At 34.4% G+C, this 17,492-nt stretch overlaps 1 protein-coding gene across 1 annotated transcript; it reads right to left on the bottom strand.

Annotated features, from left to right (window-relative positions):
• Positions 1–5,071: 5,071 nt before the first annotated feature.
• On the bottom strand, positions 5,072–10,659 carry LOC111997509 (AP-3 complex subunit delta). Its single transcript, XM_024029603.2, has 2 exons — positions 7,389–10,659; positions 5,072–5,425 (listed from the first exon to the last, which is right to left on the bottom strand). Exon 1 carries the CDS (start codon positions 10,401–10,403, stop codon positions 7,470–7,472), a length of 2,934 nt encoding a protein of 977 aa, XP_023885371.2. The 5' UTR covers positions 10,404–10,659; the 3' UTR covers positions 5,072–5,425; positions 7,389–7,469.
• Between the last annotated feature and the right edge of the window lie 6,833 nt (positions 10,660–17,492).

Raw genomic sequence — 17,492 nt, 5'->3', positions numbered from 1 at the left:
CAAAAATTAGTAGTGGAGGTGGTGGTGGTAATGGTGATGGTGGTGACTGCTCTAGAATTGTTGCTGATAACGATGGCAATGACAGGGTTGTTTGAATGTAGAAAGAGAAGGTTTTAAGGTACAAACTAGTTGTGATTCCAATGGACAAACCAATCACAAAGAACACAAAATAGAAGACATGTTTTAACGATAAATATGAATTCTTTGCAATCTTTGGAGATGGTTGCTGTTGTTCAATTCCCATTGATTAATCTAAAGAAAATGGTAGAGGGGTTGTCTCTAGAATAGAATAGAGAGGCAAAAAGGAAGAACCCAGTAAGTTTAATGCAGGATATGACTAATTAGAACACTTAAACCGAAAGTTAAGATGGCATGCACGTGCGTTGGTCTGATCTTGGGTATGATGAAGACGTTACTAGTAGCAGAAAAAGCACGACACCTTGAAGGTGTGTGTGCGCGTGTATATACCCAGAATTCGATGTTAGGGGAGTGACAAATTGACAATTTGGTAAACAGGACCCATGAAGTTAGATACCAATTTACGCAAGGTTTTAAGGGGAGTGACAACTTGACAATTCCATGATATAAAGACACTGTTTGGGACAGACTGACAAAACAATTTAAGATAAATTTGATACTTAACCGTTTTGTTCGCCGGATGAGGCGGAATACGCTCTATAAAGCATTTTTGTTGAACTTGTATTTTAAGTTGCTTTTAGGGGAAAAAAAAAGTTCAATCTTTTGTTTCATAAGAAACGGAGTAACTTAAGCAAAGCATCCCTCTCCTAGGATTTAGACTTTAGACAAAATATTAAGCCCTGCCCAAGTTCTGATAAAAAGAACTTCGTTTTTTCCATTTTTAATATAGGGTGTTTGAAAAAATAGTATCTATTCAATATATATATATATATATATATACTTGGCTTGATAACCATTTTTGAATAAGGATATAAGCTTTTAATTGGGATATATCTAAAGAGATGGCAAGCTTTAGTTTTTCTTTTGGTTGGATCTTAACCATTGTTTAGAAGGAGGGAATTGAATGAAATAGAAAAGAATAAAAAGAATAATTTAAAAATATTCTTCATTTCTCTCGTTTGAGAATTTTAATGAAATGAATGGAAAATTCATTTCTTTATTTAGGAGTTTAAATTAGAGAGAATGAAATAATTAGGAAAAAACACTTATTCCCTATTCCTTTAAAACCATAAATTTTCATTCCCCTCAAAATTTGAAGAAATGAGAGGGAATAGAATTAAATTTAATGTTTTTTTTACTAAAATTCTCAAAATACCCATATATATTCAACCCTTTATTTTAAAAATAGAAGTTTAATAGTAATATTGTCATAAAATGATTTCATTTCATTCCCTTTATGTTACTCTTTAAGAAGATTAATTATACATTTTATTCATTCTCATTCTTTTCCATGAGTTATTTTAGTCACGATGGGAGAATTTTGTTATCTAACCTTTGGGCCAAATCGGCGTTTAGGGAACCTAATAAATGTGTCAAACCTCGTCAGAGAGCTTCTGATGAAGTTAGGTGCTTTTTCTTCATCATAGAGCAGAGTAACAATGTCTTACATGCCTGAAAGTGGTCATCGTGTGATTTATCTCATGGATCCTCAGATTTTGTATGTGATCCCAACCCATTTAGCAAATCTATGCTCTGGATCCATTAAAAAAAAAAAAACCGAAGTAAACCCAATTGTACTCTCCAACCACAATTCTTGAGTCCCCATTTAAATTACATGTGCTTTGCCCATACATAAAAGAATAAAATATTTTACAAAAATATATATAGCGGTTCCCAAAAAAAGGGGCTTTGGACTTGCAGAATTTTTGCAAAAACAGTCATCAACATCTATAAAATAAATAAAATCCCAAACAAAATTAATGTTTAAATTTCCTCCCCCCACCAAAACAAAAGCCCCAAATACAGATTTAAGACAGGGTTGGTTCGGGATCGAGAAACCAGCTCAGTTTAGTGCGTTGCCATCATTGATCTCTCTGAATTATTAGTAGCACCAGTTTTGGGTTAGGAAAGTGTCAATTCTAGACTTTCGACTTCGGTGGGTTGGGGGATGAGGAGCAAATAGGTGAAGAAAGTCAAGTCTATGTCTAGTGCGTTAGGGCAACAACATTATAAACAGGAAACATGGCACAAATGCAGGGGAGAACCTAATTATATGATCCATGCTAATTACTATTACTAAGCAACATATGAAGAGAGACATCAAGTTAAGCATTTCATGAAGCTGTATCTCGGACTTAATTCTATATGCTGGATTGTATTGTCTTATCTGACTTCAAAACTGCTCTCGAATTCATCTATATGAGCTTGTTGCTAAGATTGAATCCTAATTTACATGTGTACTTCATTATCCCTACAAATTAGACTTGAATAACAACAAAACTGTTCAATAGTTATGATCTTCTGAATCCTGATTGATTAGCAAGATGAAGTGAACCTGTAAGTGAATGCTGAGCAATCCACACTCTCGGCGAAATCTGATTTGGCTTGGCAAAATTGATACATTAGTTCAAACACAGCCTGATATTGAAAACAATCTCTAAACCAGGGTTTGCTTTCCTTTTAATAATAACAAAAACAATACTAATAATATTAGTTTAGTTCTTACAAACATAATTGTTTTTGTGTTTTCAGGCAAAGTAAGCTAAATTTCTTAACAGAAGAGGCCAATTCATTCAGGCTTTGAACAAACTAAAGATTCAACTGAGCCAAGCTTGACCTTACTCCACCTGAACGGCTCAAAGTACACAATTTTAGTTTACTCATGTCCAGCTTATTTTATCAGAGCCAAAGTACTTCAAACATAAATGTCTGAATTCTAGGCAAAATACATTTCAAACATAACAAGCATCATATCATACAAACATTTAAGTCAAACTACAATTTTAATCCTTAAACTACGCAACAAATTTCAATTTCATCCCAAAACTATCAATTGTTTTAATTGAGTTCATAGAGTTCTAAAAACTTTTCATATAAACAAAATTTGCTAACTTGATAGATAGTTTTTGTACAATCCTTGACTTGTGATGATATGTTGTTTGGATGCTCCATTTTATTTCCCATTATGGCTGAACCTAAAGTAGTGCTCTAAGAGTTTTTTTTTTTTTTGGTAAATACGGATTCAACATTAAACTAAGAAAGCGAAACAAGGCAAGAACTAGTCATCACCAAATTATCCATTACGAACCCGAGATAGAATAGGGGGGAGCAGAAAAAAGCCAAAAACAACAAAATCCATATCTTGGGATCTTCCCAGACTATCATATACAAGTCACTTGCAAATGACAATTACTGATTTGACAAGTTAAGCCAAGTGGCAGAGTCTCATAAAGTCAAAATAAATGAAAATACATGATTATAAAATTTTCACAAAAATAATAGTGTAAATTCCACTAAACCCCCCTAAGGTTTAGGCTAATACCATTTAAGTCCAAGATTTTTAAGAAACGACCAACTTAGTCCTTAAAAGACATTTTTATCCCTGACTAGCCAAACTCTTCTCATCTCAATCCCAAACCCTTCTCTCTCTCTCTCTCTCTCTCTCTCTCTCTCTCAAACCTCTGGCTCCCTCTCTCTCTCTCTCAGCCACACCCATGACGTCTCCCTCTCTCTCTCCCATACCCACGGCGGCTGATGCTCCCTCTTTCATGGCCAAAACCCTTTTTTTCCACAACCATCTTCCACTTTCTTCTCAAATCAGTGCCATGGAGACATTTGACTAGGCATTTTCGAGCTTCACATCACCACCATTGCTATTGTTCCATGCCAATAGCTCTGATTTGGTGCCAAATGTGCTTGGGTCTTTGTTTTTGGGTTTGGGTCTTTGTTTGTGTTTAGGTTTGTGTATCAAATGTCAAGGGAACATTTGACAAGACCCACGAGCTCCACCACCACCATCAGCAACGTCAACACCGGTGGCCATCGATCTCTATCCTCCTCTGTTCTTTTTTCTTTTCTTTTCTTTTCTTTTCTTTTTTTTTCTCTTTTGGTTTGGTTCTTTGTTTGTTTGGGTCTTGGTCAATTTACGAATTGGGTTTTCTTATGTGATATAAGGATTTGGTGATTTTTTATTTGGGTTTGAAATGGGGTTTGGGTATGATCATTTGTAGATTTGTGGGTATTTTTTGATTTGGGGTTTGTCTCAAAATGGTTCTGATTGGTGATTTTGTTAGTGTGTGCATATGAATTTGTGTATGATTGGTAATCTGGCATGATTTTTGGGGATTTTAGGTTTTGGAATTTGTATGGCTAAGTGTGTGTGTTTGTGTTCTATGAGATGGTGCATCTGTGTAGTGTGATTTGTGCTCAAATCCATGCTCATGTTAGTTTAATCACAGTGAATAGAAAAGAGGATCTAAGATGAGAAAGAGAAGAGTGAATAGTGCTAAATGAAGTTAGGGATAAAATTGTCTTTTAAGAATCAAGTTGGTTGTTTTTTAAAAGTTTTGGACTTAAATGGTATTAGCCCTAACCTCAGGGTGGTTTAGTGGAATTTACCCAAAATAATAATATACTTTGTCCTCCCTTAACCTTGATTTTATAATATCAGTAATCGCCATCAATAATGGCAATGTAAGGTGAGTACCATTGAAACTGAATTAAAACAATCAATAGTTGATGGATCCCATTGAGATCAGATGGATAGTTCAGGGATCAAAATTATGTTCATTTCACGATTCAAAAAGCAATATCAGAATTATGAGAATCTAAAAAATTCAGTTCCGAAGTCAAAAAGCAACACCAGAATTGCAAGAATCTAAAAGTTCATTTCATAAGTCAAAAAGCAATACCAGAATTGCAAGAATCTTTTCACACAGATTTTTTATCATTTACAAAATTTCTTCCTAGAAGATATCAAGAGCTTTTGCGAACCCAGCACGGTATTAAAGGGCTATTGAGTAACAAATTGTAACCTGAGGCACTGCTTTCAGGTTGAAGTAACCTAAGGCTAACACTCCAAGGTTAGTCGGTAACTCACACTTTGTGACTCAATTTATGTCTAGAATGAACCAAGAATATGAATAGAAGATAATGCAACCAGAATTCGAGATTCAATGATATTTAAAATACACCTAGAATACAAATTGGACAACTTAATAAAAATTGATAATTGATCATGAGTTCTTTGCGCAGGTCCACTACTTCAAAAACTTAAGGCATATCTTTTGCCAAACTTAGATTGCCAGACAGCAAGCCATTACAAACAAATACAGCAAAAGTTTGATACTTTGATCCCTCTCTCTCTCTCTCTCTCTCTCTCTCTTGCTCTCTCTCTCTCTCTTAATCCTCTATTTTCAACTTATGCTTTTTTGTTGATCTGATTGGGTGTGTAACTTGTAGGATTTGAACACCACACCTCAAGAAGAGAAAGCTCCAAGATTGCAAACTTCCAATTAACATTAATGGAAAAGAATAGCAGGAGTTATTCAATTAATTCAATAAGGCAGATAACCAAGAATAAGAAGTGATAAGAAAATCGAAAAAAAATGTGTAAACATCTCCAAAACCAGATTTCCTTCCATATGTAGATGATGAAGTGGTTTATGTTCTTCATGTTTAACAAATTCCTAATAGTAATGACATGTTTAGGTAGAAAGTTATGTAAAGTAAACATTTTGTATAAATTTATCAAGAAGCTATATATCCTATTTATTAAGAAATCCAGGATATCCCTGTTAATTATGCCCTGGTCTAGTGAAGTATGCTATATCAATCCTAAGCCAGGCATTGACTACATATGATGTACTGGATGAGGCAAACTACCCCACCTAGAAAAAAGAAAATGAAGAAAGAGGGCATATGGAAAACCGGGTTCAACTTGACATAATCAAACTCGGCCATAATCCCAGGTGATTGGGTTTGGCACTTTGGCTACCCAAAATTTTTCCCCAAACTAGTCAGGTGTGTATATATATATATAAAATAAATAAATAAATAAAAATAAAAAATAAAAAAAGACAATTTAGCTACAAATAAAAAAAATTAACATGGCTATGTATGTATTTTGAAAATGAATCAAAAAAGTGTGCCAGTCCCATTTAATTGTGGTAATACTCTATACCACTATATATTATTTTTATGCTTAGGGCAACGACACAGCTAATGAGGTTCTGAGGCTCATCTATTGCTGTTTAAAAACTAGGGCAAATTATACTTTAACACCCTAAACTATACACCAGATTATACTTTGTACCTTAAACTATTTGAATGCACATTTGGCACCCTAAATTATTACACTTTGAACCCTGATGTTAGTTTGACAGTCAAGTTAGACAGAAATTAATAGCACATGACTTGCACATGATTTTTGCTTTAGGTGGCACATCACTTAAAGAAAAAAAAAACACCCTCTTCACAAAAAATTAAAAGCAAAAGCTTATTTCATTATGGTACAAGTACATATCCAATGATTTCCGCTGAAAAAATATATACTATATAGAACCCATAGTAATAGTATATTTAGCATGTGATTTTTTTATTTTAAAAGGAACAATAGCGATGAGGTGCCATATCTGCTAAAGGTCCCTTAGTGGCTAATAGTGATGAGGTGGAGATTTCAGCCTGTCGCAAGGCCATTGAATTTGCTATGGAAGCTAGCTTTACAGATCTGGTCATTAAAGGAGAGAATACTAATGTTATGAAGGCCATTATTGATTATGGGTCTCATGTATAGATTGGGTCATGCTGCCCTTGATATCCATATGCTCATGCAGGGTCTGCAATGGAGGTCCTTGATTTCCATCAACGATGCATGAGGGAGAGAGAGCTGGAAAAAATAAGGAAAAGTTTTTGTTTTAATTGATTGTGAAGATGGGTATTTTTGCCTTTTAATTTTGTTTCACCTGAGCAAAAATCATGTGTAAGTCATGTGTAGTTAATTTATATCTAACTTAACAGTGAAACTAACGTCGGGGTGCAAAGTGTCATAAGAATGATAGTTTAGGATGTAAAGTTTGCATTTGAATAGTTCATGGTGCAAAGTGTAATCTAGTGTATAATTTATAGTGGTAAAGTGTAATTTCTCCTAAAATTTATATAATACTTAATAAATGAAGTCCATTTATCTTAAAATGAATAAAAGACACCTCATCATGAAAGCAAACAAGAATTGCAAAAACAGCTCAAACTAAAAACATAATAAGAAAGAAAGTTAAAAACTTAAAAGCTCATAAAAAATGCTTCCACACTACTACTAGACAGCAGTTAAACGATCATAAATTTGAAATTTTGCTTTGAAGAAATTCACTTTGTGTAACATTGGAAAATAAGGGAAACCCTCATCCAAAAAATATAAGGCAAACCTTCACCAAAAAATAAAAAAAGAGTGTAAAATCTACAACAGAACTGACCTCATCGCTCAAAGTGGTGGAATATGAGGGAGAAAAAAGTTGTGACAGCTGATGGCAAATAATGATTCCAGGTCATTAATGCTACAAAAGAAAATCTGGTATTACTGGTGTTTCTGAAACCACATTCAAGGGCACATCAGCTCTTTGTCGAGTTTTGTGCCTAGCATGGCGATGACTACTCTTTTTCTTGTCTTTCAGACCATTTTCTTCCCTTTCCTCCCTAATCTTTCCTGGACTCTTATGTCTTCTCTCTTTACCATGAGTACGGTGTTTACTTCTTCTTGAACTTGGATTTTCATGGTCAAGCTTTTCTGCATCACCCAAATTTTCATTCAGTTCGGAAGAAGGATCAGTGATTAGCTTTTCCTTCCCTTTTCTCTTACTTGATGACTTATCAGAGGGATTACTTCGTGATGTAGAGGTTCTTGTGTCACTTCCCAAAAGAACTTCCTGCACTGCACCAGATAGCGAATCATCCTTTGGACCTGGCCTCTTGGCTGAAACAGGTACAACATCTCCATCCAATTTCACCACTACAGGCCTAGGCTTTGCCTGGTTTGGCCTTTTCTTTGACACAAGTAATTGCTCAGTAAGCTTAACTAGATCTTCAGTGTCATTATTCTGATTATCATGCAACTTGGGGTCATTGGCAGGTGGATAATCATTTGCTACAATGTCATTTTTCTCTGAAGTAAGATAGTATAACCCATGCCGCTTACGGTGTTCAGCAAGTAGAGACGTGGCCTCACTTGGTGGTTCCAATTCTTCTTTGCTTTGGAGGTCAGGGAGAGAAGCACCAACCCCCTCCTCATAATGAGTACTTACCAGAGAAAATGAAATTGATGAAGGTAGTTGAATATCACCACAGATCATCTCCAAATCATTAAGATTCTCCTTAAGCACTAATCCTTCTGGTATAGGAACTCTTTCCTGAGCACTAACTGAGACTGGACCAAGCTCCTCGGAAAAGGCATCACTCATCAGTTTGATGATTTTGGAAGATTTCATCTCTGCACTATTCAAGTTTTCTTCCTTCTGCACTAAGCTCTCAAGGATTTCTCCCTTAATCAACTCAATGAAACATAATAGATTCCTCACTCTCTCCAGTATTTCTACATCATGGCTTCCTGTAAGTGGGCCCAGAGCCAACTCTATTAGATTTAATTGGTTGACAACAGCTTCATATGTGAAACTGTTCTCTGAAGTTACAGGTGTAGATGTCTGACCATGACTAATAGTTCTATCCCCACCATTCCCTACAGAAAGCTCTTCAGATGATTGATTTGACACCCTTGGGTTGAACACTTCATCCTGTTCACTGTGAGGAGCTTTAAATGTTGCCAAATCAGAACTCTCAGGCATTTCCCTCTTAGAGGCTAATTCAGAAAGTGCTGAGGTATCAGGATATGAGGAAGCAGTACTTTCCCTTTGTAAGAGGTAAGAATGTAAACAAAAGATTAATACTTTAAAAGTAGACTGGATATATATTGCCCTTATTGATGGTGGCAAGAGATTCGTACGAGGTTGTAACAGTGCCTCTATAAGTTCAAACGGATTCCTTGAGAACTCAACATACTCCCCTGACACCCAAGCAGCAGCAGATAATATCCTATACAAGAAATGGTTACTAAGTAATGCAGGATCAATTAGCAGATCATGACCAACCCGAACAAGCTCTGGTCTAACATCCCTGACCCTCATACTGATATCAATAAGCTGATTCTCAATTTCATCCCCCTGTTGGCAAGGTAGAATCCTCGACATTTCTCCAAGAAGCGACACATACCAATCAAAATCATTAACCATCTCATACAAATTTCTAGAACATGTCGACAAAATGGACCCCAGAATCTCATTGCAAAACTCTGGATCAGATTTTAAAGCATAATTCACCAAAACCCTGCAAATTTCAACCACATTATTCTCAGAAACCATTGCCATCACAAGACGCAAGGACTCACGCTTGATATTAGGATCCTCATCACTCAACCACTTAATTACTACCTCCTTATTCTCCAACACAGCCCACAAGTGCTTCGGAGCAACAATCGAAAGTGCATTCAATCCAAGATACTTAAGATTCGGGTCATCATCAAGCAACAACTCCCGAATCTTCACAACCGCAAGCTTCACCGCTTGTTCATACTCACTCAAACTACTCACCACAGTCCTAACACACTCAAACATCAACGACTTAGCTCCAGTCCTCCTCATATGCTCACAAACCGGCTCAACAACCCGCTTCGCCAACCTTGGCTCCAACAGCACCAACTTGGCGAAAATCTTCAACATCTTAATCAACACCCAATTGTTCTTAGAATCAACTAAAATTCTATAAAACTCGGGCGCCAACGGAAGATACGATTTGGGGTCATTAGAAGTGAGCTCACAAAAGACCCCAACAACCGCAGACACAATGTGAGGGTCTGAACTATCTAAATTCTCAACCAAACGCTTAAAACAGACCTTAACAGCATCTGGGTATTTCTCGAAAACCCTCAAAACAAGCGCAATCGCTTTCTTTCTCACGAAAATCTTAGTACTCGACAAAAGGGTGAAAATCTCAGGAGTTAAGTCTCTACAAAGATCAGTAGTGGCAATTCTAGAGAGGCATTCGAGAGCAAGACTTACCTCAAACTCGTTGTTTGGGTTCGTCAAATCTTTGCGGAGCTGATTGGTGATCAAGAGGAGCACAGGGGTTGAGTCGCTGAAGGAGAGAGAAGCGGCATGGTACCCGATTTTCTTGTGGGAAAATCTTGAAGAGGACATGACTTCGACGACATGGAAAGCAGCCCACGACATGTCGAAGTGGTGGAGAGAAGAGAGGTAGGAGAGCTTTTGGAGTGCGTTGGATTTGGTGTGTGGGTCTGTGGATTTGATCTCGCGGCGGATCTCGTCGAGGGCTTTGGAGATGAAAGCGGACTCGCCGATGAGTTGGAGGCGAAGGCCCTTGATTAGGTCCTCTAAACTGCGTTGGAAGAGCGTGTCCATGATGGAAGAAGTGGTACTAGCCATTGTTTGTGGATTTTAAGGTTAATATTGGGATGAGAAATGAGATATGAAATAGCAAGATTTGGTGTGTGTGTGTGTGTGTGTGTGTGTGTGTGTTATCAAACTATGAAGAGATCATTGGTAAGAAGGGTGAAAATTTTTGAGGATGGGATTTTGGGTTTCAAGGAATTGTTTTAGTGTTTTTGATTTGATGATCTTCTAACTCTTCTCGTGCTAGAGAAAGGTAGTCATTGTTTTCTTCTCTCAATGCGTCTGCCTCTCTGTGGTTGTTTTTTTTTTTTTTTTTTTTTTTGTTGGGTGTGGGGTAGATGGATGGGACTTTTTTGGTTTTGGGCCTATGGTGAGTGATGGGTTTAATATGGGGACATGAACATATTATTTGGAGTTTGGGCCTATGAATAGATTGGTGGTGAAAGGTTGAAAGGAGCCTCACATCAGGACAGGGCTCCAGAAATAAAGGTTTGGTCTATCAAATTTGGGTCAGATTCTTTTCTTTTTTGACAGGGTCAGATTCTATTTTAGTACTTGGAAATTAAAAAAAAAAAAAGTTTACTTTTTTTTTTAAGCAAAATGTAAGCGAGATATTATTAAAAACAAAGAAAATCAAGTAACAACCGATTGGAATACAACATCTAAATCACTAGGTAAATCTTCTACCCAAACATCAGTATCTGCAGCTAAAGCCGCTCGTCTAGCAAGGTCATGAGCCAACCTATTCCCATCCCGTTTAACATGCTGAAAATGACATCGCCGCAACAGACATGCTAACCGTTTTGTCTCATCTAAACTAGAGATTGTCTAGATTGCAGGGCTGATGCATTAGTGGTTTAAACTTTAAACCATATGTTTATTAATTAACTCTTCTTTTTTTTTTTAAGCAGAAATGATAATAGGCTTTATTTTTGCAAAATCGTATTGTACAATGTGAAAGAGCAAAGAGAGATTCTTCTAACCAAACAAGGACTTCCTCTTTCTCTTTTGCAACACTGGTCGAAACTAAAGCAACACGATTATATCGTAAAAGTATGCTAACAAAATAAATAAAATCAAAACTATCGCATATAAGTTTAATATCTTCAAGGATCCAAGTAACTTCAAGAGAATATATTTTATAATTATAAAAATTATCTATAATAAAATAACAATATAACATTATTGTAAACTTAAAAAAGTATATCATATGTCATCATTTTTTTAAATATCATAAACTAAACACATTATTTGCGTAAATTATCTAATATTCAAATCATATAGTCTAAAAGTTTTGAAACAACATATATGATACAAGTTTGAAATAACTTTTTTAGCTTAATTACTAACCCAAAAGCATACCAAAATTGACGGTATTTCGATCTTTTTTGGGGTTTGTTGGTTATTTTGGAGAGTTGTGGGTTATTTTTTCATTTTTGAGGTTTGAGAGTTTGTTGGTGATTTTCGAGGTTTTGAGATATTTTGCTCATTTAGGTATTTCTAGGGGGCATTTTAGACATTTTCATAACTTTGGCAATATTTCAATCGTTTCAGAGCATTCGTAGATTTTAGGTCATTATTAAGATTTGGGGGTATTTTGGTCAACTTGGAGCTTTTGGGAGAATTCATTATTTGGGAGCTACTGGGAATATTTTCGTCATTTCTTAGGTTTTAAGGGTATGTTGGTCATTTAAAAGGTTTGGGGTACCTTGGTCATTTTGAATTGGGGGGTGTTTTAACCATTTTAGTAATTTTGGGGCTATTAGAGCATTAGAATCAGTTTTGTTTAAAAAAATTATTTTCACACACCAAAAAGTTACTTTATCTATTTTAACACACCACTTTACAATACACCGTATATTACATCTCTTATTTTACTTTATCACCCATTTAAATAACTTTAAAAAATTCATACCTTTTATTAAAATTAAAAAATAAATAAATAAAATAAAATAAAAAACAACAACAACAACACCACCCTCCCACAAGCAATAACTAGCCAACCACCACAAAAACCAACCCAAAACTGGAGCAACCCAACCCAAAATTGTCCCACTTACCCATTGGAACCCACTCGCCGCCAAACCTACCTATGGGAACCCACCCACACCCATCAAAACCCATTCACCTTTGAACCTAACTATCAAAACCCACGACAACAACAACAACAACAAACAAACAAACAAACAAACAAACAAACAAAAAAACCCACTGCAAGAGATAGAAATCTAGACGATGTGGCTAGGTGGCAGAGAGTGAGACAAATTGATGTTGAGAGTGAGAGAGGCTAGGAAGCAGAGGGAAGCATACCAAAGAGAGAGAGATATGTGAGAGAGGAGAGGGAAAATGAGAATAAAAAAAGAAGAAAAAAGTTTATAATTTTTGCCCCTATAGTTATAAATTTGGAATTGTACTATTCATCAATGCTAAACTTTTTTAGCATTTAGTACATTTAATGTGAGGTTTTTTTGTGTTTGGTGTGACAAAATGTTAAAAATTTAGCATTTGGCACATCTGCTGCCTATACTCTAATGGAGTTTAAAATGTATGTTGGTCATTTTTTTGGTTTTAAGGAGTATGTTAGTCATTTTAGAGGTTTAGGAGTATTTTGTCATTTTGGAGCTTTTAAGAGTATATTAGTCATTTTTGTGATTTTGAGGATGTTGATCATTTTACACATTTAGGGATATTCTAGTCATTTGGGAATTTTTAGAATATTTTGATCATTTAAGTTGTTTTAGAGTCTTTTAGTAATTTTGGAGTATGACTACAATTTTTTAAATTTCATGAGTTTAGATTTTATTTCAAATTGAATGACTTCAGGTTTTAGAATCTATTTTGTATTTTTCATAAATCTAAATCCTTAATCTTTTAAACTATCCAATCAAGCTATTTTGATTTATACACCCAAATTCAAATCCACATTGCCTAAATAGTAAATACTACTAAGACGTAATTTCAAATTCATTAGAAGTGGCTCTTCTTCTTTTTCTTTCTGATATTTGATAGTTGGGAGAAGATAAATTTGATCCCCCAAATGTTTTTACTAAAAATACCAAATAGTATCATTTGAGCTATAAAGCTCTTGGCACAAATGTTTTTATTATAACAAAATTTTCAACTTAGGCCCATCATATGTTGTTATAATTCATATCAAACCATTTTATATTTGACAATGATTTGTAAACTCCTTTTATTTTAAATCTTCAAATCCAAACACGAACCTCTTTTTTTTTTCTTTTTTTTTTTGGGTTAGTTTGTTTAGAAAGAGTTTTGGGTCTATCCTTATCTTTGTTTTTTTGGACAAATGAAAATGATGATATCCTTCCTGACACAAGAAGCATCCAATATGAGAAAGTATGGGAGGTAAAAACTCTATCAAGGAAAATTTCTAACTACTTTTGAAACATGCTATTTTGTCCGTTCTTCTGTTTGTTATTTATTTATTTCTTCTTTTTCCTTTTTAGGTGAAAGTGGAAAAAAGAATATAAAATGTTTTCAGTTGGAATTATTTTTCAATAGAAAAGCATTTTATGTTGAACAAACGGGGCCTAAAACTAGAAATTACTATAATTACTACTTCGGGTATGCCTTGTTGGCTGTCAGACTCCACAAACATGAGAACTGATAAATATATATATATATAGAGAGAGAGAGAGAGAGAGAGAGAGAGAGAGAGAGAGAGAGAGAGAGAGAGAGAGAGAATTTTTTTTTTTTTTTTACAGTTTTTTATGTTTCTATTAAAAGTAGTATAAAAATTTTCTTAAAATGTGAGTTTCAATTAGTTTTATTAGTAAAGTTTCTGATAATTGTATAAGAGATTTAGAGTTCAATTCTCGCCTACACCAAAAGCTAATTAGTGTATTGATCTGATGATAAAGAGTTATCATCAAAAGCGGACGCCATAAGTTAAAACTCTCTTAAAAAAATCGTAAAATGATTTATTAACAAATTTATTAAAGCACCAGTTAAGCAGATATTTACTATATAAGCGCAATAAACAAAAAGTAGTACTTTACGGAACATAATTATTGGGTAGATGTGCTGTCCTATCCTATCCTCTAGAGCTAGAGGATGAAAGTACGTAACAAAGTTGAAATGAATTGGTGGATATTACAGCCATGATAGAATTGGATGATGAATCTGTAAGCAATAACAGATTGGTATGGACAAAGCTTCATGATAATGGTGATGAATACTGATATTATAAACAACGCAAAATTGTGTTTCATTTTTCAATGGCTGGCAAGACAGAAGATGCTGGGGATCAACTCTGATGGCTTATGATCCCAGGAAGAAACACATGGTATATTGTGTTAAAGTGGTTGTACAATTATACTCCCAGCTCAGGTTGACATGACCTGGTCACAGATATTTGCCTTCATCAAGTGCCCCTTTGGGGCAAACTCTTCATGCAAGCTTTACACATTTTTTGGTCGGGTATGGACTATGGAGTGCTTTTGGAAGCTTAGATCGTTTTGCCCCTAAACCCCATAATGATTATCATGTCACTCAAATTTAATGTAAATTTAAATAGATTAAGAAATAATAATTCCAGCCTTGAATATCTCATTAAAATCCTGAACAGTTTGTTAATATATAGTTGTTTGTGAATCAGAGACGAGAGAATTTTCAAGAGGCTGGGCATATGGCCTCATAACTCTAGGTAAATAAAACTTCATAGGCAAAAATACTTTTTGTCCTCCTCACCATAAACGCTTTGGTTCAAGTCACTCTTAGCAAATTGGGGCCATAGAGCCGTATAAGTGCAGGGTTTATCTCATCGGGTAGAAAGTGACTAACTCAACTATTGTACCTTATTTTTTATTTATCAAAATAAATAAATACAAATTTCTATCATTTGGTAATTTGTGTTTTGAAATTGTCAATTTAGGCTCAAATTTTTGAGAGCACATCTAATATGCCCCTTCCATCTATTTGTATTATTTTTTTCCACTAACATCACATCACAAAAATAAAATTGAAGAAACAAAACTTGGCCATCACAAAAACGAAAGTGAAAAAACAAAACTTGGCCTATAAGTTGATGTCTCCTCCAAATCCCCACAGACTTATTACTCCTGACCAAACAGTGAAATATGCTTCCAATTTTTCATTATTGTCTTTTGAAATCTGCTTTCTATATAAATAATTGTGTTTTTCATTATTGTACCACGGGCCGTGGTTGAATGCTTGATAATGATTTCACCTGTCATTAGTTTAGTATTAAATTACATACCGATCGACATTTATATTATTGATAACTTGATAGTTAAGGATTGAGAGATATATAGACTCTAAAAATCTCTATTTTTCATTATTGTACCACAGGCCTATGGTTTAATGCTTGATAATGATTTCACCTGTCATTTGTTAGCATTAAATTACATACCAATTGATATTTATATTATCGATAATTCAATAGTTAAGGATTGAGAGATATAAACTCTAAAAATTTCTGTTTTTCGTTATTGTACCACGGGCCTGTGGTTGAATGCTTGATGATGATTTCACCTATCATCATTTGTTAGCATTAAATTACATACCGATCGACATTTATATTATCGATAATTTAATAGTTAAAGAATGAGAAATATAAACTCTCAAAATCTCAAGCACATGAAAGTGTCTATTAAGGTACAAAACTCCTAGCCATGACATACCAGCATTAGAGGCATAAAAGGATTAGCCACTCTTTTTAAACCCAAATCTAACTAAACAGTTATTTCTTTCTAAAAAAAATAAAATAAAATAAACATTTATTATTATCTTGATTAACATTAGCTGCCCCCAGTAAATTCCAAACTGAAAGGATCTGAGTTTTCTTTTTCTTTTTCTTTTTCATTTTTTGGTTTGACAATTTTGAATCCTACCAAAGTCCACCCCACGCATCAACTAGGGCGAGATCAGGCTATAGCATGGCTTGGCCTTTTCACCATAACCAAGTAACCTGAACTTGTACGTATATATAATCCACACCTTGCCAAATAGAGTTGGGAAAAACAAACAATATTGGCTTGGTGGAGATGGAGTTATGGTGTTCTGGGAGAAGAAATCGGTGGATTTGGAGGTGATAGCAACAATCTTTGTTACGGGTCAGCTGATTTTTTTTTTTTTTTTTTTTCTTCTTAATTGTGATTTTAATGGCAACAATCAACAGAGTTGGATAGTAGGAGCATATTTGGTGTGTTCTCAAAGATGAGGTGTAATAAATTAAAAATTGACAATTTTAAAACACAAGAGACTAAAATGACATTAAATACAAATTAAGAGCTACCAAAAGGTATTTTTACCAAATTTATATATATACACATGCGTATGGATCTAATCTTTTCAATAGTTAGATTCTTTTTATAGTATACATTTATTTTTTTTGGTTGTGTACTAATATGAGGATTTAAATCATTCTCTTCTCAAAAAAAAAAAAAAAAAAAGTTTAAACCATTCATCATACAATATATTATATAATATAAATTGGGTTTTAGAATCCGTAGTTGCACCAATTAAGTAGCTATCTCTTGCGAGTTGCGACACATGGCTACACTCTCATTAATTACTATATTAATTCTTATTAATTGTTTAAATATATTTTCTCAAATCAAATCTTAAGATTTTTTTTTTTTTTGATGATATAATGATAAGATTTAATGATATTACAATTTAATTAAAACTGTATTATTTAAGTTTTAAGAAATTTAAAATTTTATTCCTGAAATTTCAATAAATTTTAATATTTACTTTAATTCGTCAAATAGATTTTTTTTTTTTTTTTTTTTTGTTGGGAAAATGGACTCTTCATTCATTCAATCAATAAAGTTTGCATCTTGATACAAAGCTTAGGTAGCTAATGGGGTAAATCTTCCATCCAATACATGTCATCAATAATAGTTCTCGCATATTGAGCCAACACATAAGCCACTTTGTTTCCCCCTCTTCTTGTAAAATCTTTACTCACCCAATGCAACCCTCTAATCATTTGCTGGATGTCCCCCACCACGTTTGCCATCAATGACTAATCTGCATTCAGAAAGGATATGGCATGCATGACTGTGCTGTTATTTCCTTCAATGATAAACTCAGAAAAACCAACATCCATTGCAAATTCAATTGTCTTTCTACATG

This window comes from Quercus suber, unplaced genomic scaffold, assembly GCF_002906115.3.
Source record: "Quercus suber isolate HL8 unplaced genomic scaffold, Cork oak 2.0 scaffold_140, whole genome shotgun sequence".
In the NCBI taxonomy this organism is placed as follows: Eukaryota; Viridiplantae; Streptophyta; class Magnoliopsida; order Fagales; family Fagaceae; genus Quercus; species Quercus suber.
The sequence above is the reverse complement of the archived record's forward strand: the minus strand, read 5'-3'. Positions and strand labels throughout refer to the sequence as shown.